Source organism: Malania oleifera, chromosome 7, assembly GCF_029873635.1.
Source record: "Malania oleifera isolate guangnan ecotype guangnan chromosome 7, ASM2987363v1, whole genome shotgun sequence".
In the NCBI taxonomy this organism is placed as follows: Eukaryota; Viridiplantae; Streptophyta; class Magnoliopsida; order Santalales; family Ximeniaceae; genus Malania; species Malania oleifera.
The window spans coordinates 26,492,067-26,520,045 of record NC_080423.1 but is presented as its reverse complement, the minus strand read 5'-3'; the positions used below and the strand labels follow the sequence as shown (position 1 = coordinate 26,520,045).

At 34.2% G+C, this 27,979-nt stretch overlaps 1 protein-coding gene across 1 annotated transcript; it reads right to left on the bottom strand.

Moving 5' to 3' along the window:
• Positions 1-4,313: 4,313 nt before the first annotated feature.
• Positions 4,314-26,526, bottom strand: LOC131160369 (ADP-ribosylation factor-like protein 8c). Its single transcript, XM_058115991.1, has 6 exons — positions 26,156-26,526; positions 6,454-6,535; positions 6,335-6,367; positions 6,117-6,238; positions 4,727-4,888; positions 4,314-4,620 (listed from the first exon to the last, which is right to left on the bottom strand). Exons 1-6 carry the CDS (start codon positions 26,191-26,193, stop codon positions 4,503-4,505), a joined length of 555 nt encoding a protein of 184 aa, XP_057971974.1. The 5' UTR covers positions 26,194-26,526; the 3' UTR covers positions 4,314-4,502.
• Positions 26,527-27,979: the final 1,453 nt, after the last annotated feature.

Genomic DNA, 27,979 nt, shown 5'->3' with positions numbered 1-27,979 from the left:
GAGTTGACAATGGGTGTACACACACTTTCATGGGGAATTAGGCAATTATGTACAAGCAACAAGCAAACATTGATCTTATAAAAGGAACACTAAAAAATGAGACTTCCAGCACTCTTTCCAAAAACTTACTTATATAGGATTAGAATAGTCAATACAAAAGGTTGTGACGTGGCTTGGGTTCGGGGCTACATGAAAAAAAAATTGAAAAGGATTCAAAAATTTCCAAGTACATACAAAGGGAATCTTATTAAATATCTTAATAGACCACACTTCTCACTTGATGTACTCTCTAACTTTTTAGATCATCAAATAATAATGCTTTTCCTTCTTCTTCCTCTTCTTCTTTTTTTTTTTTTTTTCTCTTTTTCAACAATTTGATGAACAAACACATGCCACTTTGGTATTCTTGCCATTGCTACCCAAACTCGACCTTTTTTTTTCCCATAAACCCAACACAAAAGAAAGAAAATGTAAATTCCACACTTAGTATATACTTGGAAATAAAAAGAGGGTAGAAAAATCAGTGTATAGGCTATACTTCAATGTGGAGAGGCATGGATGATGTGGGTATATGAAAAGAAAAAGCTACATGTGTTTATTGGCTCAAAGTTGGCTACTAGGGGTCTATGATGGAAAGGGTTAGCTTGAAAGGCTCAAACGTTGAACCTAAGTTGACCTTCATCATATCCAAAGTATATCAATCATCTTACCAAAAAACCATGTAATGATGTTCTCAAAAGAAGTGCCTAATTCAACAGATCAATGAATGCTTATCACATTTTACTGCATTTGTAGGCTCTTAATCCTCTCCAAAACTCACATGAATACTTAAGTAAAAGAGTTCTCTAGCTACATATGTCAAACCACCATCTTACCACAAAGCTTGGATGAGTGCATTAGGGGTTCTGTGAATGCTTCAGCAAAAAATGATTATGGTATGTTTGGTGAATTCACGAAGATGGCTATGAATGAGAATGAGTACACATGTGAAAAGGATGCACATGTGAAAATTTTGACACATGAAAATATACCACAAAGTTCCAACAAGCATTTTAAGATACTGAATTTGCACCACCAACACCCCCTAACTTAAATGAAACATTGTCCTCAATGTTTATGGCTCAAAGATTGAATGGGGAGTAGCTAAAAAGGGTAGAATACACCTGATGAGTGACGTGGGTAGCTCGCTAAGCCCCAAAGATGGTAACCTAAAATGACAAAATGAAACTAACTTGCAAACAAGAACAAAGAAATCACAGCAAACAAAAAGGAGAAGAAAGAAAATAAGAGAAAACAAAACTAAAACAAAACAAACAAAAAAAATAAAGAAAAACATACCTGCATGGTGTGGTCAAGTTTGATAGACCGGATCCTCAAATGGAATGTCTTCCACTTCCGGAACTAGCCTATCAACTAATACTTTAAGGCATTGACCATTTATTTTAAAGATCCGACCATCCTTAGGATCCTCTATTTCTACTGGCCCATTGGTAAAAACATTTTTCACTACAAAAGGGTCAGTCCACCTAGACCGAAGTTTTCCTAGGTGCTTATGAAGTCTAGAATCATATAAGAACACTTGATCATTAGGCTTAAATGTTTTTTTTCAAAATATTTTTATCATGAAATGCTTTCATTTTATCCTTATAGATTCTAGAGTTCTCATAAGCATTATTTCTCAATTCCTCTAACTCAGTCAACTGAAATTTTCTAAGCTTACTTGCTTCTCTCATATCAAAATGAAATGCTTGATGGCCTAATAAGCTCGATGCTTGAGCTCCATAGGTAAGTGGCAAGGCTTTCCAAAAACAAGCCTGTAAGGTGACATGCCTAAAGGAGTTTAAAAGCTGTACGGTAGGTCCAAAGCGCATAAACTAATCTCAAAGACCAATCTTTGCGATCCGGGTTGACCGCTTTTTCTAAAACTTGCTTAATTTCTCTGTTTGCAAGTTCTACCTGTCCACTTGTCTAGGGGTGGTAGGAAGTAGAGATATGTATCAACCCATATTTTTTTATCAAAGCCTTAAAAGAATGGTTGCAAAAATGTGTACCTTGATCACTAATGATAGCACCTGGTGTACCAAATCGAGATAACACATTCTCTTTGAAAAATTTAATTACCGTCCTATTATCATTGCTCCTGCAATCTGCTACCTCTACCCATTTTGACACATAATCTACTGCCACAATAATATATTGATATCCAAAAGAAGGAAGAAATGGTCCCATAAAATCAATGCCCCAGCAATCAAAAATTTCAATCCCTAAAATTAGGTTTAAGGGCATCATATTACGACGAGACATGACTCCTAACTTTTGACACTTCTCCCATGAGTGACAATAAATGTTTGCATCCTTAAACAAGGTGGGTCAATAAAATCCACATTGCAGAATTTTTGCAACGGTTTTCTTCATTGAAAAGTGGCCCCCACAACAGATGAAGTTTTACTAGAAAAGTTGAAGGATGGGTATGGAGTGATCATGGCTCTAAAAGACATGACTTCTTGATTGACACGTTCAGAACCTGCTCTCACAACCTTCGAATGAACAGATCTCCTGCCATCTTGTAAAATAAAACGCATAATCAATCAAAGTATTTATGTTTCTCATCAATCACTAGAGAAGCCAACTTTGCCCAACCAAAACACTACCTTCCATAGCCTTCCAATAGGTCAAGGGCACCTTAGGTCTTATTCTCTAATGACTTCAAAAGGAAAGGGATGCTTGGAATGAAACATTCAGTCTAGATTTGTTCATCATTATTCTGATATGGAGGATCCAAATAGTATCATACTAGTTTAGAACAATAATCTCTGTTGTGGGTGAAAAGATCCATCACTCAAGGAGTGATGGAGGCTCCGAAGGAGTCTTTAAGTTGCCATGACTCTAATACCAAATGGACACTCAGTGTAGGATGATGGGCACTAAGTGTAGGATCGATAACAAGAAAGAGTAGAAGAAGGAAGGATAAAACAATAGACACACTAAAAGATATTTCATTAATTGAACATACTGAAAACATGATGAGAGAGGAAGGCAAGAGAACTATTACAAGAGACTCTTTGTTCTTGCTTGCTCTGTCTCTCTTTGGGCTACAAGACCCCTCGTATAGAATAGAGGAGGAGAATATGCTGCAACATATTCCGTTACAGACATGTGTACAAAATTCCATTTTTACAACAAAAGGGACATATTAAGTGAACTTTTTTTCCAAAAAAGAAAAAAATATAGAATAGAATAAAAAAGAACTTACTTGAAAACAAAACAAAAGTGCTACAAATCTCAATTCCTAAAAATAAATCTCCTCTTTAAACTAATTCCCATGGACCTAATAGAGCATGGGTACCAAAGTAATTTTGATATGTTCGTACAGAGAAAATCAAATAGTCCAAGCAAGCGGTATTTTGATAGTACTTACATAAGACACATCTTCCATTCACCCCAAAGAAAGATATGTCACCTTTGGTGACAACAATAAGTAGGTGCGCCATAGGTGAAGGTGTAATTGGTAAGGCACCTAACAGTTGAGAACATGTTACTAGTAGATGGTTGTAAAAAATAACCCATTGAGTAGTTGCCAATTTTATGACAAAAGTAAATCAATTACATTTTCTATGTGTGAATTCTGATGATGGTATTCTATTTTACTACTCCTAGGGGTGAAAACATGTACACTTTTAGCTATGATTTTACGCGTGCTGATAAATTTTTGGTTTCACTCTATGATGAATAGTAGTTATAATATAAAAGGTTTAGTCACATCAGTATTGATCCACTTGTAAATGTTTCCAAAAATGAGACTGTTAAAGGATTACCATGCTTTCACACAAACATATATTTTGTAATAGATGCATCAAAGGGAAACGAAAAAAGCCTAGGCATTTGTGTAAGTATAGTATTTCAATTCAATTGTTTTCAGCTTGTATTATTACCAATTTACTTTATATTATTCTATTGGTTAAGTTTTATCAATCAAATAATTATATTAAAGTAAGATGAATTATTTTATTTTATTTTCAAAAGCAAATTCTGATCCCAGGCAATTACCCTATAAGGCAAATTTGGAGTAATAGATGGGGCTGACTTGAGTTATGTCCCTCCAACTACCACCCATTACATCCCCACACTTATTGACACCTACATAATTTTCTCGATCCTAAACCTGTTGTTAATTTCTGAACAATCAATTAGAGTAGAATCGACTCCATTTCAATTCCACGCTTTGCCCAAACCATGGATTTGGTATTCCATGGAATTTCAATAGAAATCCCTTGCACTTGGAATTCCAAATCCATGCGTGTACAAGAAGCAGATGAAACAATTAATTTCTGTCTACCACTTGGAGCATCCAAATGCACCAAAAAAATATTTCACATAAAGAAGGGCAAGGAATCAAGAAGAAACACTGCACAGGAGATTTGCCTCACCATTTCATTAATATACAAGCACTTGTTATTGGAACACTGCTACAACTAAATCCAGGCATAGAGCAAGTCATTGCATCATTTTGCTGTTCTTGAGTGCTTGATAAGCCAGTCAATGACAACATCAATGTTTACAGAATCCTTGCATGATGTCATGTGGCAACATACCTCTCTGTCTGTGATTGTATCAAGACCTCTGAAACCAATTCAAAAATGAAAAGAGTTGAAAATATGATAGAAAAAAGTAGTATTAAAAATTGCTATCAAATGGATATACAAATACTTTTGGTTTCTAAACTCACAGTTGATCCACCAATGCTTGTTTGGAAAGAGCTTCAGATTTGTCAATTTTGTTTCCAAGAACAAGCAAAGGAATCCCAGACAGGGAAGGCTTCATCAATAGGTCATGCAACTCACTTCGAGATATTGGAACGCTGTCTCGATCGGCAGCATCAACTACATATCTGTCTTTGCATACATCAAAAGGGAACAAAAAGTGAATCCAATAGAACACACACTGGTCAATCAGACATGTAGTATTACGCATTCATTTATTCCATTAGGATAAAAGGAAATGAAAAGGAAACTAATGATATTACAACTGGGTAAATCTAGAATGGCAGATGTGCAATTTAAAGTTTTCTTGTCCATCTTTACTGAAACTAAACAAAGAAATCTTCAGTTTATACATCGAGAAAATGGGTCCATTCGAGTATGGCTATGTATGTTGCAAACATGAAAATAAAATCAATTGAAGGAGAATATCAAATGTTATATAATCATATGGGTACAATTATGTTGGCAATTATCATATATTTTATTTTATGTTGTTTTATTTCTTATTTATGTATTCTCATTACAAGTGGGTAACATTTATATGAATTTGTTAGTTAAGCAATAATATCCCCCAAGGGACACAAAGGAGATTAGTCGAGTAATAAAATTTGTTTACTGCAAATTCCTGTTCCTCCTATTTTCAGACAAGGAGTTGTCTTAGCTTTATGGAATGCATTCCCGTATCTGCAGAATACACAACCTCCAGTATTGTGTAGTTTCATTGTCTTATTGGTCTCATAGCAGTCACCTCCACCTGTGGCATGCATAGATTTCTCCTCATGGAGCCAATCTCAAAATCATAAGAAGGAAAGTTGTGAGAGGTCGCCTAGCTGCTAGGACGCGAACCTTTACGGAGAGTACAGCACCCAAAACAAGCCTAGTTGTTGCTGCTTGTATAGTACCAGCAGTCAAACAGTTTATGTAGCAGAATTAAAGCCATATTAAGAAGGAAGCAAATACATAAAAGTTTCCCATTTGGAGTTTTATTTTTATTCTTCACAATACAAACAGTCCAGCAGCTTCTGCAACACCATAAATGCCTTGTTTTAATTTTTCTTTCTTTTATTTTTAAAAAAAGATGCAATAGGAGTACATAAAATATTCCTTGTTTACAGTATGGTGGTCAGACTTTGGCTGATACAATCGTTGACAGGATATACACAGAATAGGAATATGTTATAGGCAGATTATGAACTTAGTACTTGCATATGGATTAATTTTCAGCAACAAAAAGGAAGACTGAGGCATTTGGTTGTCATGACAAAAAAGAAAAAAAAAATGTTTAATCCAAGTAAACATCAAGGAAACAAAATTATATGGCATACAAAGAGAGTTTGAAAGACTAGGAGGTTTTACAGAATAGCAGAGACACCGCGACAATATCGCTCCCACATGGTGCGGAACCTCCTTTGCCCTCCAAGGTCCCAAAGCTTTATTGTCACATTTTCCTTCGTAACTTTCCGCATATTAAACCCAACCTGGTTGTTGGAGTATGAAAAATAGCCAGTAAGACATCATAGAATCAAGTTATAGAATGCCCAATGTTTTGTCTAGTTTGAGGAAAAGATACCTACCGTTGGAATCATGTCCTCACTATAGCCTCCTGTCTGGCAAAAGAAAAAGATCAGGATTCAGAAAAAGCCATTCAATAAATATCCCCCAAAATTAAGGAGATTATTTAGCATATACTCACTGCAATGACATTAACAAGAGAAGTCTTTCCTGCATTCTGAAGACCTACGAGGGAAAGTTCCATTTCCTGTTTGAAAAATAAGCTGATATACAAGCCACATAAGAAGTTAAAAGAGGTTTAAAACAGTATCATAATTAAAGGTGAACCAAATGGGGAAATGAGGTTATGCATCTGACTTTGTTTACATGCCTTAACAGAACACCATTTAATGGACTGGAATTAAGGCAACTCATTTAAAAGGCACTGGAAAAGATAATATTTAAAAAAAACACAAACAAAAAAAGAGAGAATCATGGATGCTCATATACAGTAATGACATTATTGATGCCACATATCACATGATGCAAAACTAATCTTATCAAGAATGTGGAGGGCTTGTAGAACGGGAATTGGGATTGCGGTATGGCACATGCTCTAAAATGTGGTCTGATAAGGGAATGTGATGGCACATGCATATTTAAGAGAGGATGTTGAGGTGTTTCTAAATCTAATAGAAATTTTCTTTGGTTAAGTAAATTAAGAATGACCAAAAACAAAATTCTAATGTAATAATGCATCACTTCTACCAATATAACATATGGAAAACATTGAATTAACACTTTAGATGGCTAGATTAGTATTTTAGAACAAAAATGCACCATGTTTCAAAACATTCTCACCAATTTTTGGTTAGATAGGGTGTTATCAATTTCTGGTAAACCATGTGGCTACAAAGATTGCTTGGATTTTTTTGTTTTCTGGGCTTCAGGTATTTCACTGTTATCCAGAGCTCATGGCAGCCAAGGTTGTGCATCAGGCTATTGAATGCTTAAACATTCATAAATACTAGAACTCACTCATCAGGGTTCATGATGATAAGTGAAGCATGATTCTAAATAGTGGTCGCGATCATGGTATTAAATAAAGGCCGCGACCGTTACGTAACGCCATTACGTAAAGGTTTTTTGGGTTACCGATACCGTTACACACCGCGAAATCGGTGGGAAGAAAAATCACAGCCGTAGTGGCCGTTACGGACTGCGACCGTTACGTAAAGGCCACTATGGCCGTTACGTAACCGCTACAGGACTGTTACACCAAAAAAATATTTTATTTTTTACTTTTTCTTCTCACTTTTTCTCTCTCTTTCATATATCATTATCAATATACCAAGTGGCAAGAGGTGGAAAAGATTATAATGAGGATGACAATGATACAAAATTTACTTTTTCTTTAAATACTCACAATAGATGCATTAATTAACAATTTTAAAATACTAACTTGTTAAGGAATTTTTTTTTTAATAATATTAGTAATGTGATATTTATGTTCTTTATTTTTCAACTTCAACTTCTTTCTTTTCTAACTATTTTATATTTATATTATTCGTATGTCTTATGTGTCTAATAGATTAATGGAGTGTATAATGTATTTTATTTTATTAATTCATTTAGCACACATAAGAATTTATCACAAATAAGAACAATGAGAAGTATAAATACGCGCACACACGTAATTTTCTATCAATGATGGTTTAAAACAAATGTAAACTTGTTGCCCTTACCAAATAACTTAGTTACTCGAACTAAAAGGTCCAAAATACACTAAAACCCTTTCTAAGAATGGCCAAAAGCTTAAAACATGCAAGTACGCTAATATGCACAAGGTTGAGCGTGCTTAAAAAAAATTCACGGCCGTTACACCCGCTTCCTGTTATGTAACATCCGCTACTCCTGCTTCCCGTTACACCAGTTACCGTTACGTTACGCTACCTGCTACCGCGATTTAAAACCATGGTCGCGATCATTGCATAATGGAACATATTTTTAAGCATTACGCACCGCTAAATTGGTGAGAATAAAAATCACAGCCATAGTGGCCGCTATGGACTGTTACCATTTGTAGCACTGACTATGACCGTTAGACAATCACTACAAAATTGTTAAAATAAAATATATAAATATATAAATTTTTCTTCTCATTTTTTCTTATTTTCCCTTTCATGATCAATCTTGATAAACTATGTGAAGAGAGGGGGAGAAGATTATAATGATGATAACAAAAAATTATTTATCTATTATAATATTCTCAAGATATGCATTAATTAACAATTTGATATGAATACTATTTTGTTAAAAAAAATATTTATCTTGATAATATTAGTAATTTGATATTTTTTCTCTATATTTCTCAATCTCAACCTTCTTTTCTTTTCTAATTTTTGTCATGTTCAATTTTTCAACAGTTTATTTAATGATATTTTTTGTGATTATAATATTATAATTTTAAATCTTTGATTATACAATATAACTTGTACTCTAAATATATTAGATTTTTATTACTTAACTAATAAAATAATAGAACTTATTTGATTTATTGTATGTGTTATATGCCTAATATATTGATTAAGTGTAATGTATTTTGTTTCACTAATTAATTTACCACCGATATGATTAATGAAAAGTGATATATATAATTTTTCTAGAGGTAACGATTTAAAACCAATGTAAAATTTAATATTCTTACTAAAAATATTAGTAAGTTGAAATAGAGGATCCAACAAACACTAAAAATCTTTTCAAGAAGCGTTAAAGAGCTTAAAACATGCAAAGATAATCCCACTTCTCATCACACTATACATAACATTGTGTATGCTTGAAAAAAAAAAATTTCACTTCTTGCTTTGTTACATAAGCTACTCCCACTTCTCATCACACTTGTTACCACTATGCTACCCACTTTTGGTACTTAAAAACCGTGTTAGGAAGGACTAATAAGGTTTAATACTTCCATTTGGCATCACTATAAAAAATTATGCAAAGGAAACCAAAAAAAACTATTGAAAACTAAAAACTAAAACAAAAAAATCTAATTAAACTTATGTCATTTTTGTCTTTGAATCAAATAACAATTAAAAATGTGATTAAAAGAATAAAATGCAAGAGGATACAAATTAGAAAATATTATAATTTATAATTAATTATAATTACTTTATTTTGTTATTATATTTTTAAACCCAATTTTTTTAGTGTTACAAGAATGATCCTATTGAGCATGACAATTGAAAAATGGTTTAAATGATATCTAGAATAACTTTATTTTTCAAATTTTAGAAATTTTATGAATATTTTATTTTTATATTTTAAATTCACATGGTTATTTTTATTTTAATCTTAGTTAAAAATCTTGCACAGAATGAATAATTTATTCCCCAAAAAATGAGTTCTAACATTAAATTATTGTAGCAACATTTTAATGGCAAAACAAACTCCCTCACATTTATTATTGGATAGGGTTGTGTTCCTCGCTTTTGGGCCCATTCTTTGGATTTCTTTCAGGAAGTTCTGATGTCTGACTTACAGATAAATTGGACATTTAAGAGGGCTTTGTTCTAATTGTTTTTCTGTCTGTTTCTGGAACGATCTAAACCTCTAATCTTCATATTTTTCTTTCTTTAAAGCTAATGAAGTTCTTTTCTATATATATATATTTTTTAAAAACTGTAGCAACCATAACATTGAAAACTGTAAAATCTGATTTCCATTTTTGACAAAATTGACAACAAAACAGAAAACTAGCAACACCAACAAACACATTCTCATAAACTGTTTTTCACTGTACAACAGCGAAAACAACAAACAGAAAACATAAATAATATCAAATAGCCCCTACGACCATACATTCTTACGGTTCTAGGATTACTATATTTTATATTTCTAGGGTTTTGGCACCAGTTTTGTTAATTTATGGTTCATCTACTTTGCTCATAAAATACGGGGCCCAAAATGAGGTTCGTACTTTTGATGCATTATAGACTTCAGAAATAAAATTATCTGACCCTATTAGCCAGTTCACTCACAAGAGAAGAAATTGCTGTTTGTGAGGCAAGTAGCAGTTTAATTGATAACCTTTTACATCTAGTTGTGGCTTAAAAAATTTATAAACTTCCCCTACCACACTTTGGCCTAAACAGTCAAATATAACAACTTTCCTTTCGAAGACCACGCAAAAGTCTAATTAATATCTGGCTGCAAGTTGGCTTCTGGTATTAGAGATTATTCAAGGCAACATGTCCTCTAGCTTTGATACTGGGATGTAGGATGGCAGCACAACTTACTATCAATCATAAAAATAATGTTATTTTTATATAGCGAGGGTGTCTGATGAGAATTTGGAGCATCTTCTTGGATTGACAATCAAGAGACTTTGGTCAGAAGCTTCAATATCTTTAAAGGATAAGATGCTAATCTTACCCTGAACTTTAAGCAATGGTATGCGTAATCAGGTGATGTTTAATGCACAACACTGGTATTCTAATTTGTTTCAAAAAGAGCTTACTGCTATTTTCTGGACAACCTGGGCCCACAAAAACAATTTTCTTTTAAGGCCAGTTCAAGATATCATGCAAAAGACGGATCTTGTCTCTTCCATCATGAAAAGTAAAGCTAAGCATGCTAGTTTTATGGAATGGCATAGAACATCAATCCTGTCAATTGTCCCTTTTGTGAGTTATCAATTCTGATGATGCAGCCCAATGCAAAAGTCGAAACTAAATCTGCCAAGCCTCCCTTTTGGAAGATCTTTATATCGCACTTAAAAGGGTTTACCATCCTAAATTTCCTAAGTTGTAATGCTTGCCTAGCACTTTGCTTGTTCAGGAACTGCCATGTACATTCTTTGCCAAAAGCCGAAAACTTCAAAAAGGAGTTGAAGAATTTTCACAAGAATGACTTTTCTAATTTGAATGAAAGGGTCAAGGTGGCCAAGGATGATACAAATCAAGCTCAACTCCGGATGCTCAGCACAAGGCATTATCCTGAGCAGAGCTAATAATGATGTCATCCCCTGCAATCCTGATTTCTTAAGGCCTATTTTGTATTTCGCTTGGTCTAATTTAGACAAGAATCTTCTCACTAAACCTGTTGGTAAGGAAGAAATAAGAAAGCCAATTTTCTCTCTGATGACAAGGCTCCTGGCCCTGATGGCTTCATTGCTAGGTTCTACAAGACTATCATTGAGTCTGATGTTGTTGCTGTTGTTCAATCCTCCTTTCAAAATTCTAAGCTCTTGAAGCAAGTAAAAATATCCTTCCTCTCCTTTTGATTTCAGGCCTATTGCCTGTGGCAACATCATATACAAATGAATTGTAAAGATTCTAGCTAATAGACTCCAAAGGTGCAGCCCAAAATTAGAAGTTCAAATCAGACTGCTTTCATTAAAGGAAGACATACATATATCCAAGACAATATTCCTTTAGTTCAAGAGCTCCTTTCACAATTACCATCTAAATTTGGGCCCTCCTAAGTTTGATCTAATAGAGGACTTCAGGAAATCTTTTAATTCTATTGATTGAGATTTTATTATTAAAGTAATTTGTATAGGTAATCCTATATTTCTTCTTGATTCAAGAATAAAATACAACTTTTTTTTCTCTCTTGTCCTCAGTGGCTCTATAAAAGGTTATCTTCGATCTCCAATAGAGCCAGCCAATCTGCATCACGGTTTCTATTACATTTACATATAAAACCTCTATTGGGAGAGCCATTGAGATACCACAAAATCCTACAAACAACATCAAGTGTGGCGCTTTTTTTTTTTGGGGGGTTTGCCATAAGCTAAATCACTACCCTAACAACAAAGGATATGTTAGGATTTTCCATAGGACTGGTAGGAGTATAAATTGGTATAGCTTCCAGCATGAGTCAACCCCTTTCTTGCACCATACAATCGTAATACCAAGAAACTAACACTATAATACCCATATACTAGACTTCAAATTGTTCTTGCCACTGCTTGACGTGCACAATATGATGATATCATCAACATAAACTACTAGAATCACCACACTTCTCTCCTTTTTTGTGAACAAAGATCAAATGATCATAGTAGCACCAGATAAAACTGAGTGCAAAAACCCAGATGCTAAATTTGTCAAACCAGGGTCAAGGTTCCCACTTAAGAGTTACGACCAAAAGGGGCCTTATGCAACCTACATATTTTACCATCCTCCCCCTAACTAAAAGATTCACAAAGTCCCATGATGGACTATGTGATCATATTTCATTTGAAGACATAAAAATTATGGATTTTATATTAGTTTGGGGATATTTATTTATTTTAGTAACTTTTAATTACAGTTGAGGTTTTTTATGATTTTTTATTGTTTTGAGATTATTAAATGTCTTTTTCCGATGCAATTATACAATTAACACTTCAAATGTATCTACCAACTCCAATAGGGGAGTTCAGTACATCATCCACTATGTCATGGGAGAAGTATAACAATCTTGTTTACATGGTTCAATAACTCCAAACTCAAGTCTTCTACGCTTAGTGCTACTGTGCCCATTCAAGTACAATGGAGCTTCTTGCCTCTTCATCTGCCTCATCTTGGGTTATATATAGGTTTGGTGCCTCCTCCCATATGATAGGCAATTCTAAGTAGCTTCCATCCTTGAACCCCTCTACTTTACACTCTTAAGGTTACTCTTGCTCATAGTTCAGTTATCCTGACAATGTTCTTTTAATTCCTCTTTCCTATATAATATATCATATATGTGCTAAATTTCCTTTGAACGTGTTATCAATTAGTTAACTAAGTCTTGTAGTTGTTTTGTGACCTTCTTTTCTTTTTATTTTGTTATTCAAGATCTTCATATGAAAAAGAAGATTGGTAGAGGGTATCAGAAGGATGGCCTGTGCTATTTCAACAGTGATCAAGGTAGATCCAATTCCTGCCATATGGCTTCCTCAATTTCTACTCATGGTGTTTCTTTTGATCAATGGCATGCTCTATTAGGTCATCTATTCCTTTAAAAAACTGCAACAAGTTTTTCTTATGTGCAAGTCTATTTCTTGTTTTAAGTGTTCTACACATCAGTTGGGAAAGCTCGGACATTGAAGCACATAGTAAATAATTGTTATATCTCATTCATCTATATTTGGCATCCATGTAGAGTTAAGAATTTGATTGGTCACAAATATTTTGAGCTGATGATTTTTCACATATGGCCTAGATCTATTTGTTAAAAGATAGGTCTAAATTTTTTAATTTATTTACCCAATTCTACCAGGGATAAAAGCTCAATTTGGCATTGTATTCAAACTTTTTGATCACACTTGAATTTATTCAAAATAAGCTTAAGCCTTTTCGATTGACCAAAGGGATTATTAATCAAATAGGATATATACATACCCCTAATGGAAGAAAAAATACACATTTACTTGACATAAAACGATCTCTACTCCTTTATATGCATGTTCCTAGAACCTTTTGGATGATGCTCTTCTTAGCATGTTTTCCATTCATGCCCTCTAGTGTACTAGGGGGACAAATTCCCTTCTCCATTGTGTAGCTAGAAATATCCATATTCTTTGTTGAGCCTCATGTCTTCGGGTGCGCATGTTTTGTTCAAGTTCCATATATTGGTCACGAAAGTTTTCTCCTCATGTTGTTAAATATGTCTTTGTTGGGTACTCGAGAACTCAAAAAGGAAATATGTTAATACCAATTTCAACTTTTTTTTTTGATGGGAAACTTTATTTCTCTAGTGCCAGGTCCTCCTTGGATGAATCCATTTTGAGTCCTCCAATGATTTATGGTCCCCTTTGTGTGTTGATCCATCTATCTTGCCCCCATGCCTCTCGAGAAATCTTTTTCTTCTCTTCCAAATCCATTTTTTACTAACCCAAAAGAACAATTGAGGGTAACGACGGAAAGCACCATGCAGCCACCTTTTCTGCCCATCATTGTTTTGGTTTCCAGTTTTGAAGATCCATCTCAGCGTGACTTAGATTTGCCCATTGCTCTCCAGAAGCGTTGTCAAACATGTACTCAGCGGTCCTTAGTTGCTTATCCTATTGTTCATTATGTTTTAGCTCTTCACCTTCTTAATCGTACGCATTTTGTTACCTTGTCTATTTCCTCTATTTCTACCTCTTCCTCGTGTTGAAGCCCTCGCTAACCCAGAGTAAAAGAATGTGATGGATGTAGAAATAGATGCCTCACCACTTGAGGGAGAACACCAGGCAGTTTCTAAAAGCATACATGCAGCTCCTCATCGCTGTCATTATTTAATAACTAAAAACACATGAAAGACAAAAATACTCCCACTCACACCACATAATTATTAAAATAACACATTCTCTCCTAAAAATAATTTGTAAAGATACTACAGATGGGTAAAAAGACACATCCAAACTTGCTAGGACTAGAAAGAAAGAGCAAAAATCAAGGCAATATCAAATGTATAAAAATTGAGGACTATAAAGTTCAGTTAAAGAAGAAGATTCAAAAGAAAGATGGCAAACTCATTTTAACCAACTACTTGATGGCTGATGCAAACTAAGTAGAAGGCCTAAACTTACAATTGAAAACTGAGGAAATTTCAAATGTATAAAAAGTGAGGACAATAGTGTTTAGTTAAAGAATAAAATGCCAAAATAAATTAGCTATTTAATGCAAACTAAGTAGAAGGCCTACACTTAAAATTAACAAATGAGGAAAAGGACAACAATTTGATATATTCCCGCAAATGTAAGAGTCGATGAAGTTGAGTATGCGTTAAAGATAATTAAAAAAGGGAATATTGTGGGTTGGATAACATTGCTCTTGAAATTTGAAAATGCTTAGGAGAGAGAGGGGTTAACTAGTTGATTTAACAAAATTATAAGGACTGAAAATAGAGGAAAAGAACTTTACCCCCATATTAAGATAAATGAGATATTCAAAATTGTAATATCTATGGTATAATTAAGCTTATGAGTCATACATACTTAAATCAATGTTCTTTTGCTTTAGTTGTGGATGAACTTACTGGGCATATCCAAATAAGGTTAGAAGGTATATGATATTTGTGGATGATTGTCTTGATTGATGAAACAACAAAGAAGTAGAATGTGAGTTAGAATTATGGAGACAAGCTTGGAGTCAAGAAATAATACATAGGACAAGGAAGGTGAAGAATTGAAACATAATGAGTAGTAGGATAAGTAGCTAAGGACCATGCACACGTTTGAGTTCCCTTCCAGTGAGCAATGGCAAACCAAAGTCACACTAGATGGATCTCTAGAACCAGAATTTGAAACAATGATGGATAGAAGAGGCAGCTGCATGGTGGTAGTGGTGTCTGCGCTTGCTTCTCGTCATTCATAAACCTTCAATTGTTTACCTTTGTCTGCATCTAATGAATTTGGAATGGGAGCAAAAGATTTCTGGAGAGGGATAATGGAAGGAAAGGGAAAATCAACACATAAGGGGAAATAAAAATTATGGACTCAAAAAAGATTGATTCAGGGAGGACCCTGCACTAGAGAAATAAGGTGTCCTTTCAAAAAAGGTGACATGCACTAACTTATTTCTTGCTAGTGTAGGGATCATAACATCTACACCCTTTATGAGGTTTCAAGTACCTGACATTTAACAGCACAAGGAGAGAACTTGTCTCGTTCAGTATTTGGAACATGAACAAAACATGTGCAATCAAAGACATGAGGCATGACAAAGAATATGGATGTTTCTAGATACACAATGGAGAAGGGTATTTTTCCCCCTCAAACATTGGAGGGCATCCTATTGAACAAAAAACAAGCTGTAAGAAGAGCATTAGTCCAAAAAGTTTTGGGAACATGCATATAAGGGAGGAGAGACCATGCTTATATTGGGTAAATGCAAATTTTTCTTTCAGCTACTCCAATTTGCTGAGGGTCATGTATACATGATGTTTGATGAATAATCCCTTTGGCCAAGCAAAAGGATTGAAACTCATTTTGAACAAATTCAAGTGCTTTATCAAATTGAAAAATTTGAATACAAATGTCAAACAAAGTTTTTATTTCTTGGTAAAATTAAGTAAATACATTTAAAATTTTATTTTTTAACAAAAAAATCCCAGTCATACACAAAAAGTCATCCACAAAGGAGAAAAAATTTTACTAGTCAAATTCTTCACTCTACACGGACCCCAAATATCTAAATGAATAAGAGAATACATTAATTTACTGTGAGACTTAATTCCAGACGGTAAAGATGTCCTAATATGCTTTCCCAACTGACACGCATTACACTCAAAAAGAGAAACAGGCTTGATCAGAATTTTTTTTTGTAATTTTTGAAAGGATGGATGATCCAAACAAGTGTACGACTGATCAAAAGAAGCATCGTGAGTAGAAACTGAGGAAGCTGTATAACAAGAACTAGATCGATCACCACTACCATCAAAATAGTACAAACAATCCTTCTCAAGCCTTCCACAAATCCTCTTCTTCATCTAGAGATCCTAAATAACACAATAAGAAGGAGAGAAGGTCACAAAAACAGTTATAAGATTTTGTTAGTTGACTAACTAATTATAGGTTCAAGAGGAATTTAGGCACATATAAGACAGAGGAAAGAAGCATAGAAGGAAACGAGAGAATATTACCACAATCGACAACTGGTGTCACAGAACCATCAGCAAAAGTAACCTTAGTGTGCAAAGCAGTGGGTTTCAAGGACTGAAATAACTTAGGACTACCTGTCATATGGGAGGGGGCACCAGAGTCAATAACCCAAGGTGAAGAGGATGAAGAGGCAAGAACCTCAGTTGTACCAGAATGGGCATAGTAGCATTAGATATAGAAGAATGAGTTTGGAGTTTTTGAATGATGAAAAAAAGATTGTTACACTCTTCTTTGGACACAGTACATGATGTACTCAACTCTCCAAGGCACTTAAACTTTCAAGAATGGAGTCACCCTTAACAATAGACTTATTAGCCCAAGTTGGTTTCCCGTGGGGATTTCAACAACAATCAATAGTATGGTTTTGCTTGCCATAGTGTGGGCAAATGCAACAATTGCCACGATAGGCTCCTCGACCAAACACACTACCTCTGCCTTCCAAACCCCATCCTTGCCCTTCAACTCTTCCCTCACTATGGTTGGAGGCAGTGATAAACATGGCTGAACTATCAAAAGAAGATGCTTGAAGAGAAGATTGAGAGCCATCTTTGGTGATTCGTTGGATTCTAGTGTATGCTTCATTCGTGGATGGTATGGATTCATTGTCAAGAATCTAATCGCAAATGGGTTGAAGCTTAAAACTCAACCCAAACAAAATCTTGGCAACCAAAAATTCTGCCCTTTGCTCTTAATCATCTCAATGTCGGAACTAATTGGTTGATAGATGTTTAGTTCCTCCCTTACACCCTTCAAAGGGCTATAATACTTAGTAATGGACCTACCTTCTTGGTCGTATTTTAAGAACCTCTCATATAGGTAAAAAATACGAGTTTGATTTTTATCTTAAGCGAAGTTTTCACAAAGATCATCCCATATAGCCTTGGCTATTTTATGAAACATCAAATTTGCAGCAAATCATGGTCCCATGCTATTCCAAAAGCACACAAGCAATACATTATTCTTTTTCATTCAATCTTCATAATCCTTGGATTCTGGAAATGGTGGAGAATGTAGCAAATACTTGGACTTCCCATTCACATTAATATGCATATGCACCGCCTGAGAACACAACAGGTAGTTGAAGGATCCAACCAATTTGATCGCTATGATCTGTGCACTAGCAGTATCAGCCAAAGCTCTCTCTGTAGAGACCATCCAAACCACCCCCTCTACACTACAATCAGTGCACACTAGTCTCGAGAATGAATAACGTAGCAACTATAGAGAATCAGGCAGCACACACAAGCACAATGGGCACTTAATGAACTACATGGTAGCACAGCAGCTGCAGGAATTGTTGCTGGCAACAACTAGAAGAAAGTGCAAAGTCATTTGACACCAATCGAAACCACCAGAAACTGCAACAAGATTGCAAGCAAGCAAGCAAGCAATCACGAACATGTAAAATTAAAACAGCTTCATCATGCCAACACCAGCTAGAAAAGCAGAACAACACAGTCAGTATATGCAAAACAGAACGTGACAGCTTCACGTCAGTAAACTACCACAAACAGACAGTATCCCATCAAGGATGCTGCACAGCCAAACCATGATGACAAAGGGTCCCTACATGACTCCCAACCAACCAGAAAATCAGATTTGAGAATTAATTAAGGAAAGATAAGAGGAAAAATGAAAAACAGAGTATCCAAAGAAACAACTGTGATAAATCAGATTTAGAGGTGATTAATGCTCTTATACCATGTTGTAAAGTTAAAGATGGAGAGAAGAAAAAAAGAAAAGAAGAAGAGATGAAAAGAAGAAGAAAGCAAGAGAAACAATGAGGCAGCAGTTTCCTAGAGATTATGTAGAGCTCTAGGTCTGACCTCTTATATATTAATAATTAGTTTTAAGGACAAAAATAGCCCCACTCACACAAGCTAATTGCTGAAAAAACCTATTCTCTTCTAACAACTATGTTTCTTTCAAGAAAGTTTCTTAAATATCATATTTATATACAATATTCTAAATTTCTTTGCAAAAAAATATAAATGATCGATGCATTTTCTCACCCATAACAATGCACAGTATCATTGGCCACACAAAATAACAGCTCAAAATAGATACATTGGTGTTTTGGGGTTTTTTTTTTGGGGGGGGGGGGGGGGGGGAGGTGGGATAAAAGGGGGCAAGAAACAAAGAAAGAAAAAATTATTCCTATGATCAGTTTCTTTCAAAACAGGGGGAAGAAGATGGGGAATAGATTGCAAGGAGACCCGCTGACCTAGTCTCATCATATAACTGTACTGCTGCTACACCTTATGTTGAAATTACATTTTGATGAATGACAGAAATGCACTGAGTATTTAAATGTAATGATTGTCAAAACATATACATGCATTATTGAAATACTTTAAAGGAAATGAAAGGTAACATGAGAAGAATCAATAGAAGCTTCATAAGAAGCATTGAATAGAAGCTTCATAAGCACTGATAGAAGCTTCATAAGAAGCAGTGATTAAAGCTTCATGAGAAGCAATGGGAGAAATATATAGGAAGCATTGGTAGAAGATTCACCAAAAGCTTCATAAGATGACTGATGCGTTACAATGGTGAACAATGATAAGGGTAAATCTTCTAAGTGCCAATGTTTGTTTAACAAATTATTATTGAAGTATTAATCGACCATAATCGTAATTATCTCTCGAATTAAATACTTTCTGGTTTTAGCATTACTAATTTGTTTGTTTGATTTGAAATTTTGAATGAGAAATGAAATACAGCTCAAGTGAAACATTGACTACTGAATTTTTCTTGGAACTCAAGCTACTCTTGGAAATTCAGTTTTACTGAAGATAGGATTGGGTAACAGTTCGCTAACCAAAATTTTTTGTCCATTGAGCATTAAGTAAGCACAATCGGTACTCAAACAGATCATGCATTGCCTATATATTTGAAGACGTTCTACCTTTGAAAGATTATCAAAACACATAATTTGTGCGAATCATACTTTGATAATTTACATATTTTAAGAGTTTCATTTTCTATTGGATTTCTCATTATATTGAGTTTATTGTAATATCATCACAATAGTTTGGTGCTATCATAATTCTCTGTAACTTCACAAATTCTGATCAAGAAAGATATATATCAGTGAGCTAGAAAAGAACCTTGGGATCAAAAGTTTCTATTCATTTGTAAAAGGGTAGGTTAGCTGAGAAAGTAAAAGGGCATGTTGCCCAGAGTACAGATTGCACTGATTTTGACAGGTTTCCAAGAGAGAGTGAAAGAGGATATTGTAAAGGATAGGCAGTCCTACTGAGAGTGTCTCAGTATATTGAAATATTTGAGCTAGTGAAAATTCTCAAGCAAGTTTGCTTGAGTAGTGGGTGTACGTCATAATTGACAGAACCACTATAAAGTTGTGTGTTACTCTCTTACTTGTGGTTTGATTGTGTAAATATCTTGTCCCTTGTGATAGCATGTATAAACTCATCACTAATTTAAAATTTAAAATTGAGTTAAATTGTTAAATTTTACATGGACTGAAGAATGTTTTTCTATATCTGAAATACAGAGTACTTGACTGTATTTATACAATACAAGAATCAAGAAAAAGAAGCTAACTAACTTATCTAACTATAACCACACTAACTAACTCATCTTCTCCTCTTCTAATTTAACATGTGCAGCCTTGGTTTTCAGTTCCAGTTGTTCAATCCTTGAGGCAATATTCCAACACCCCCCCCTCAAGATGAGCATGTATATTGTGAATGTTCATCTTGCGAAAATTATGATGAAAAGGAAGTGAGCTGAGGGGTTTTGTAAAAATGTTTGCTAGCTGCAATCGTGAAGGAACATGGAACAACTTTATGATATTTTGTTGGAGTTTTTCTCGAATGAGATGGCAGTCGATCTCTATATGCTTGGTTCTCTCATGTTGGACTGGATTAGTAGCAATGGACAAGGCTGATTTACTATCGGTATAAACCAAAGCTAGCTGCTGATGGATAATATGCAAATCATGTAGTGCATACAGAAGCCATTGAATTTCACAAGCTGTTGAAGCAAGGGACCTGTATTCTACTTCAGCCGAGGACCTGCTGATGGTAGCTTGCTTTTTACTCTTCCAAGAAATTAGTGAATCACCCAAGAAAACAACAAAACCAGTGACAGTCCTTCGAGTGTCAATACATCCTGCCCAATCATTGTCAGAGAAAGCCTTTAGCTGCAGTTCTGAAGAAGCTAGGAAGAATAACCCTTGGCCAGGAGTTGCCTTTAAATACTTGAGAACTCGAATGGCAACTTTGAAATGACTAACTGCTGGTTTGGCTAAAAACTAACTGAGAACCTGGACTGAAAATGCAAGATCAGGCCAAGTTAAAGTTAAATATAACAACTGCCCAACCAATCTTCTATAGGCTGAAGGATCCTCATACGAATCAACATCTGAAACAATGAGTTTTAAATTGGAATCCATGGGAAAAGCTACTGTTTTGGCACCAAGAACTCCTGCTTGTTCAAGTATGTCGAGAATAAATTTCCTTTGACAAACAGATATACCAGTTCTAGTTCTGGCTATCTCCAAACCGAGAGTATTTGAGTTCCCCCAAATCCTTAATTGTAAACTTGTCATGAAGAAAAGATTTAAGCAACTGTATTTCAATTAAACTGTCACTGGCCAAAAGAATATCATCTACACATAGACTAGTAAAGCTATGAAAGATGATTTAGAGTTCTTGATAAACAAAGAACAATCAGAGGTATCTTGAGTAAAGCCATAAGCAAGCAATGCTGTGGACAATTTAGCAAACCATTGCCTAGATGCTTGCTTCAAACCATATAAACTCTTCAAAAGTTTACAAACTTTATTTTCTCCTTTGACAACCAAACCAAGAGGCAAGTCCATATAAACTCCTTCATGCAAGTCACCATGTAAGTGCATTGTTAATATCCAACTGGTGAAGATGCCAATTTTTAATGGCAGCTATAGCAAGTAATAACCGAATAGAAGTTATTTTTGCTACAGGAGAAAAGGTGTCAAAGAAATCTAACCCTTCTTGCTGAGTGTAGCCTTTAGCTACTAATCTAGCTTTGTACCTTTCAATAGTTCCATCTGCCTTGTACTTAATTCGAAATACCCACTTACAACCAATGGTCTATTTATTTTTAGGAAGAGCAACAAGTTCCCAAGTCTTATTTAATTCCAAGGCATTTAATTCATTTTGCATTGCAGCTTGTCATTCAGGTATTTGAGCAGCCAATTTGTAAGTTTTGGGTTCTGTGGAGCCTGAAATGGAAACTAGAAAAGCTTTATGAGAAGGAGACAATCGCTTTTCAGAAAGAAAATCAGATATGGGGTATAAAATACCTTCATTAGGAAAACAATCAGCAATATCAGATGAAGGGGTTGCAAGTGGAACCTGGGAAGTAGTACCACAATAAAAATCTTGCAAGTAGCTTGGTTTTCATGCAATTCTTGAAGATTTTCTAAGTTGTGATGAAACAATATTTGGGATGGGATCATTGTTCAAAGATGTTTGATGATTGATGGTTGAATGTGGACATGATGGAGGAGGTTGATTAGAAGAAATATCAAAAGAATGAAAATAGAAATTTGTTGTAGAAGCTGTTGGAGGAAATAAGAAGGTACGTGATTCAGGATTAGATGGGAAAGCCTTGAAAGGAAAGATATTTTTAGAAAAAACTACATTTTTGAGATGAAAACCTTATTGGTATTAAGGTCCATTAATTTGTAACCTTTTATGTCAGAAGGATAACCCAAGAATAAACATTTGGTAGATCTTGGATCAAATTTATGTCTATGAGTTGTAAGTGTTGATGCAAAACAAAGACAACCAAATACTTTGAGGTGGGAAGGATTAGGAGGTTTATCAAAAAGCATTTCGAATGGTGTTTTGTTGTTAAGAAGAGGAGTTGGAATTCTGTTTATGACGTGAGCTGCAGTTAATACACAGTCACTCCAGAAAGTTAAAGGCATATTTGCTTGAAATAGTAAGGCCCTGGCAGTGTTTAATAAATGTTGGTGTTTTCTTTCCACAACTCCATTTTGTTGTGGAGTTTCCACACAACTTCTTTGATGAATGTATAATATCATGGTCATTATAGAATTGGGTCAAAAAGAAATTCAGGACCATTATCTGATCTCACTATTTTAACAGGAACACTGAACTAAGTTACTACCATTATGCAAAAATTTTTAAGGATAGAAGGAACTTCAGATTTCATCTTCAGCATGTATACCCTAGTACAACGTGTATAATCATCAACTATAGTAAGAAAATACTTGAAACCAGAATAGGAAACAACATTGAATGGTCCCCATATATCACAATGGATCAAATCAAACTTGTTATTTGAACTAGACAGAGATACAAGAAATGAGAGTTTTCTTTGTTTTTCTAAATGACATACATCACAAACATTTGTGGTATTGAAAGATATGGATGACTCCAGCTGTTTAAGATAAGGTAACCTTGAGTTAGAAACATGACCAAGTCTGTAATGCCAAGTATCTAATTGATTTTGGGTAATGGCTGAAGCCAAAGATGAAGAATGAAACTTGGTTTGGTTGTGAGTAGCAGCCTTTGAAGGAACTTAAGATAGGTGGTACAGTCCATGTTTCTCAAATGCAATCTTAATCATCTTCTTTGTTAATTGGTCCTGTAGAAGGCAATAGGAGTTAAAGAAAGAAACACAAATGTTAGATTGCTTTGTCAATTTACAAACAGATAGCAGATTGAATGAAAAACTGGGAACACATAACACATTATGTAAAGATAGTATGTTTGAAATACAAATACTGCCAATGTGTGAAGCTGGAACAGAGTTTCCATTTGGCAAATTTATGGAAGTGTTGATTGGTGTAGGTGGAGAAGAATATAATAATGGTGAACATATCATGTGATCTGTTGCACCTGTATCCAGATTCCATGAGTATACATTCTGTAGGGATGAAGAAACTGAATAGCAAAGATTCGAAGGGTTACCAGAAAATTGAGAAGTAACAATGTTGACAGCTGGCGAAGATGTTTGGGTAGATATTGGAGATGAAGTAGAGTTTGCAAGTGCTAGCAATTTATTGAATTCCTCAGAAGTAAAAGAAAACTTTTGATCTTCATTACTCTGTTGAATAGAGAGCTCGGAAGTGGTCATGGCAGCATGAATAGTAGGTGGTTTCCTTTTTCCTTTTGGTCCAGTCCAGCTAGGAGAATAACCATGAAGATGAAAACATTTTTCTATCATATGTCCATTGTATCCATAGTGTGTATAGTATAGAGAAGATCTCTTCTGTTTATCTTTTGAAAATTTTGAAAGAATAGATGGATGAATGTTTTGTTTGGCAATCAAAGCATGACTTTCATTGCTGATAACATTATTTAGTTGTCTCTGACTTTCCTCTTGAAATAGTAAAGAAAATACTTTGGCCATACTTGGTAATGGTGAAACCTTAAGTATTTGGCTTTGAATTGGAGTGTAGGAATTATTCAGGCTAATCAAAAACTTTAACACATAATCAGATTGCTGTCTAACAGCAAAAAATCAAACAAGTTGTAGGTACAAGTTGCCATTTTGCCACAGCTACACGTAGGGAATGGTCAGTAGTTAACATACTTGTCCCATAATGATTTAAAGGAATTAAAATACTTAGTAATTGATAAAGAGCCCTGAGTAATGGAACTTAGAGATTTTTCAAGGTGGAAGACTCTCAGGCCATCGCTTTGTAAGTATCTTGTTTTCAGCTCATTCCAAAGATCAACAACATATGTAACATAGAGAAGACTATTTCTTATTTCCTTGGAAATGGAATTCATTAACCATGAGAGAACTAGATAATTTGCACGCAGCCATGTAGTATGGAGAGAACACTGATTTATAGGAGGAGCAAGAATCGAACCATCAAAGAATGCTGCCTTATTTTTGACTGTTAGAGCAATGGTGATTGATCGACTCCATGCGATATAATTATCACCATTAAATATCTCGGAAACGAGTAATGCACCAAGATTATCACTTGGATGCAAGTAATATGGACTGGATGAATCATCCGAAGGGTTGATCATGTGATGAGAAGTATGAGAGCTGGTAGAATTTTTAGCAGAAGTCATTTCTGGAATTTCTCCAAGAAATGCAAGAAAAAAAAAAAATTGCAGAACAAAAATCTTCCCTTGTAAAGACTAAAGACAATGCCAATTCAATATTCACTTGGGGCTGCAACTCGATACAAGAACAAAGTCGAGAAGTGTCTTTCATTTTGCAAGAAAAAATAAATGCTAAACCATCAGCTTCTCTGTTCAGCTTCAGACCTTTGTGAATATTCGTACTGAGAAGAATTTGGAGTCATAGGTATGGCTAATGCAAAGGCTATGGAAAGATTGTTAAAGAAAAGAAAAATAGAGCTCCCATGGTTTTCTTGAAACTGAAAAAAACAAAAATTCGGAAGGGAAGTATTGCTCTGATACCATGTTAAGTTTTACATGGACTGAAGAATATTTTTCTATATCTAAAATACTGAGTACATGACTGTATTTATACAATACAAGAATCAAGAACAAGAAGCTAACTAACTTATCTAACTATAACCACACTAACAAACTCATCTTCTCCTTTTCTAATTTAACATGTGTAGCCTTGGATGTCAGTTCCAATTGTTCAATCCTTGAGGCAATATTCCAACAAATAGTACTTAAAGAAGTCAATTTTTATCACTCAATCCCTCCTTGAGTGCTATTACCAGCGAACACCCTACAAGGATTTTTTGAGAGATTATTATGACATGGTAATACACAATCTCATGCACCTTAGTATGAATACCTAAATAGTGTCCATTTCCTTAAGCAAACATTTGTTGATGGGGAAACAGGATAAAAGGAATTCAAAAAATATAGATACTAGTTTGCATCATACGTTTAAGTTGTTGCCACTACCAAAAAGCAGCACAACTCCACTCTAATAACTCTTGCATGAGCCTGATTTTTGTGGAGTCCTTAGTATTATCAAGTCTTTAGAAATGAGAACTTCCAAAACTCAAATCCAAATTTCTTATGTTTCTTCCCTGCCTTTCTCAGCCACCGAACAGAGCCTTAATTCTCATTTTTAAGTTTCCTTTCTTGGATCGCACCCCCTTCCCGCCCCCAACCCTTCCCCTCATCCTCCCCCTTAAAGCCTAAAAAATAAGTAAATAAATAAAACCCAATCCATAAGCATCTTATTGTGATTCATTGTAACAGAAACATTTACAAGTGATGGAATTATCAATCTCAAAACACTTCGAAACCAGGGAACAATAAAAGTAGAGGACGAACAAAGAAGAAAGGCTTGCCTGCGGAGCCAATTGAGGAGGGAATCCAGCAGCCCCATTTCCGGAAATTGAGAGAAAATGATGGAATCGGTGGAACTGAAGAAGCCTCAATTCAAACTCCAGGGAAGCAAACACACAAAAGATAAAGCAGTGAAGGAAGCCTCCAGACGACTGAAAGTATCTTCTCACGGTACTGTCATTCTTCTGGCTGTTTGATTTTGGCGAACGGCAAAAATCTCCAACAAGTTTCTAGCATTAGCATTCCTCCCTTAACATTTTTGAAAATGTTCCGTCTCTCCCTTGAATCAAAAGCGTCTTCAGAGATCTAATCAACAAATTCTAGCCTGGTTTGGAACGTATTAAAAAATAAATATTTTTAAAGAATATTTATTATGAATATTTGTAATAAATAGTATTTATTTCACACTTTAATAAGTATTTATTTTTAGAAATTATGTTTTTTTTAAAGAAAAATAAGTACTTTTAACTATTTTTAAATAAATACTTTTCTGACTAAGTACTTTTTTTTTCAAAAAACTATTTTTGGTTCTGAATAATTTCCTAACTTTTAAAGTAGGTTCCTTGTGTTCAATTAAAATTTTTCATTAAGCATAAAATGAGCCATCTATCTTGCTCAAATTTTTATTATTTATTAATGGATTCTAAAAGTAAATTTAAAAGTACCCATCAAAGTAAATGAATAAAAGATCATTTTATTTGTGTTTGACTGTATTATTTTGTGATTTTTGAATAAATAGATAAATAATGATATTGGTGATAATTTGAAGGAAATTTATTTTAAAAATATATGTAAAATGATGTTAATTCAAAATTATTTTAAGTCAAAGTTTGCAAATGAGAATCTTAGGGCATTTGATATCACTTGCAAAAATTTATAATAGAAATGGAAATTAATAATTGATAATTGGTAATTTAATATTTTTAAAACTTAAAAGTAAAAAAAAATATAAACTCGGTATAATAAATGCCTATTTTATCCTTGAGTAAAAGAACAATTAAAAATGTAATTAAAGTAATAAAAATAGGAAAAAATACATTAAACATTATTACAATTAGTTTATTTAATTATTATGTTTCAAAACTCACTTTTAGTACTATATGAACAATCTTATTTTACATAACAATTGAAAAATAATATATATATATATATATATAAATGCCTTTAATATATATTTTTTCCAAATTTTAAGAAAATTTATGGATATTTTTATCTTAATTATATTTTACATTCACACAATCTTTTTATTTTTATTTTTATTTAAAAATATGCATAAAATACGATTTAATCCACAAAAGTTGATTCTAAACACTAAGGTACATATTTATTCTAACATCAAGTCATCAAAACAATTGAAAATTATAAAATCTATTTAGGCAAATGACATTCACCTCTTCTGAGATTTGGAAAAAAGACAGATACCTCGCCTAAGGTTTCAAAAATCCCAGGGTCCTCCCCTCAAATTAGTCAAAAATGACACAAACCTCTCTTAAGGTTTTAAAAATCTTACCAAAAGGACATAGACATCCCCTAAAAAACTTTTTTTTTTTTTTTTGTGCAAAATATAAGGGAAAGTTCATGTCTTTTTAACAAACCTCAGGGGAAGTCCTTAGGATTTTTGAAACCTTAAGAGAGGTTCTTAGAATTTTTGAAATCTCAAAGGAGGTCATTGTCTTTTGTCAAATCTTAGGGAATGTTAGTGTCTTTTGCCCAATCTAGTTTTGATTTATTTTTAAAAAATAATTAAATAATGACAACAAATATAAGGCTAACATAAAAAACACTAACAACAAGTAGAAGCTAACACTATAAACAAACACAATGAC